At 44.5% G+C, this 794-nt stretch overlaps 1 protein-coding gene across 2 annotated transcripts in view; it reads left to right on the top strand.

Annotated features, from left to right (window-relative positions):
* SCNN1A (sodium channel epithelial 1 alpha subunit) overlaps nucleotides 1-794 on the top strand; it is a 28,637-nt gene that overhangs the window by 24,878 nt on the left and 2,965 nt on the right. For both annotated transcript variants that reach the window (XM_027838616.1, XM_027838614.1), the window contains exons 9-10: nucleotides 324-402; nucleotides 607-664. In XM_027838616.1, the coding sequence (XP_027694417.1) occupies nucleotides 324-402; nucleotides 607-664 (137 nt within the window). The remainder of the gene's footprint in view (nucleotides 1-323; nucleotides 403-606; nucleotides 665-794) is intronic.

The following is a 794-nucleotide window of genomic DNA, read 5'->3' as shown; positions in this document are numbered from 1 at the left end:
CATAGGGTTATAGGAATTAAAGTCAGGAAGAACCTTAAGATCATCCAATCTAGTTGCTTCATTTTATAGATGAAGAAATCAAGGCCCAAAGAAATTATTAGCTTTAGGTCACATTGCTGAACAGAGTTCTCAGTGTTTTTTTGTATGAAAGGAATGAGCTAGGAGCTGTCTTAAGAGGAGGGTTTGCACCAAAAAAAGATTCCTAGGTTTTTCTCCAAAAGGAGAGGCTTCCATCAGCCTAAAATAGGGAATGGGTCATTCAGTCTTGACACAGGGGAATGATCCCAGGAAATATATAACTTTCTTTTTTCTTGGCTTCTCAGGTTACTGCTATTATAAGCTCCAGGATGCCTTCGCCTCTGATAACCTAGGGTGTTTCGCAAAGTGCCGTAAGCCCTGTTTGTAAGTGTTGCCTTTTCTTTAGGAACAAAAATCAGTGTAGCCTTTTGGCTGGAAAGTAAGAGGCCTCCAGCTGAGCTGCTCCCAGCCAGGAAAGCTGTGAGGAAGGAATCTGGGGCTCTGTGGGCCTCTATATGTGGAGTCAAATGGAAAGATGCTGGGGTAATTTCCTATCTTTTTTCACTCACCCTCCTCCTCTATCCATAGCGTAACCAGTTATGAGTTGTCTGCTGGCTATTCCCGCTGGCCCTCTGCAACATCTCAGGTAAAATGGGAGCATGTACGCGTGGGAGGAAGTGGCTTAGAGACGTGTGTGCCTGCCTGTATACGTGTGTTAGCATGGGTCACCCTGTGCATGTGTGAATGTTTGTGTCTCATTGTTTGAGTGGGAATGT

This window comes from Vombatus ursinus, unplaced genomic scaffold (assembly GCF_900497805.2).
Source record: "Vombatus ursinus unplaced genomic scaffold, bare-nosed wombat genome assembly UNPS02014830.1, whole genome shotgun sequence".
Lineage (NCBI taxonomy): Eukaryota > Metazoa > Chordata > Mammalia > Diprotodontia > Vombatidae > Vombatus > Vombatus ursinus.
This window is presented reverse-complemented; position numbering and strand designations above follow the sequence as displayed.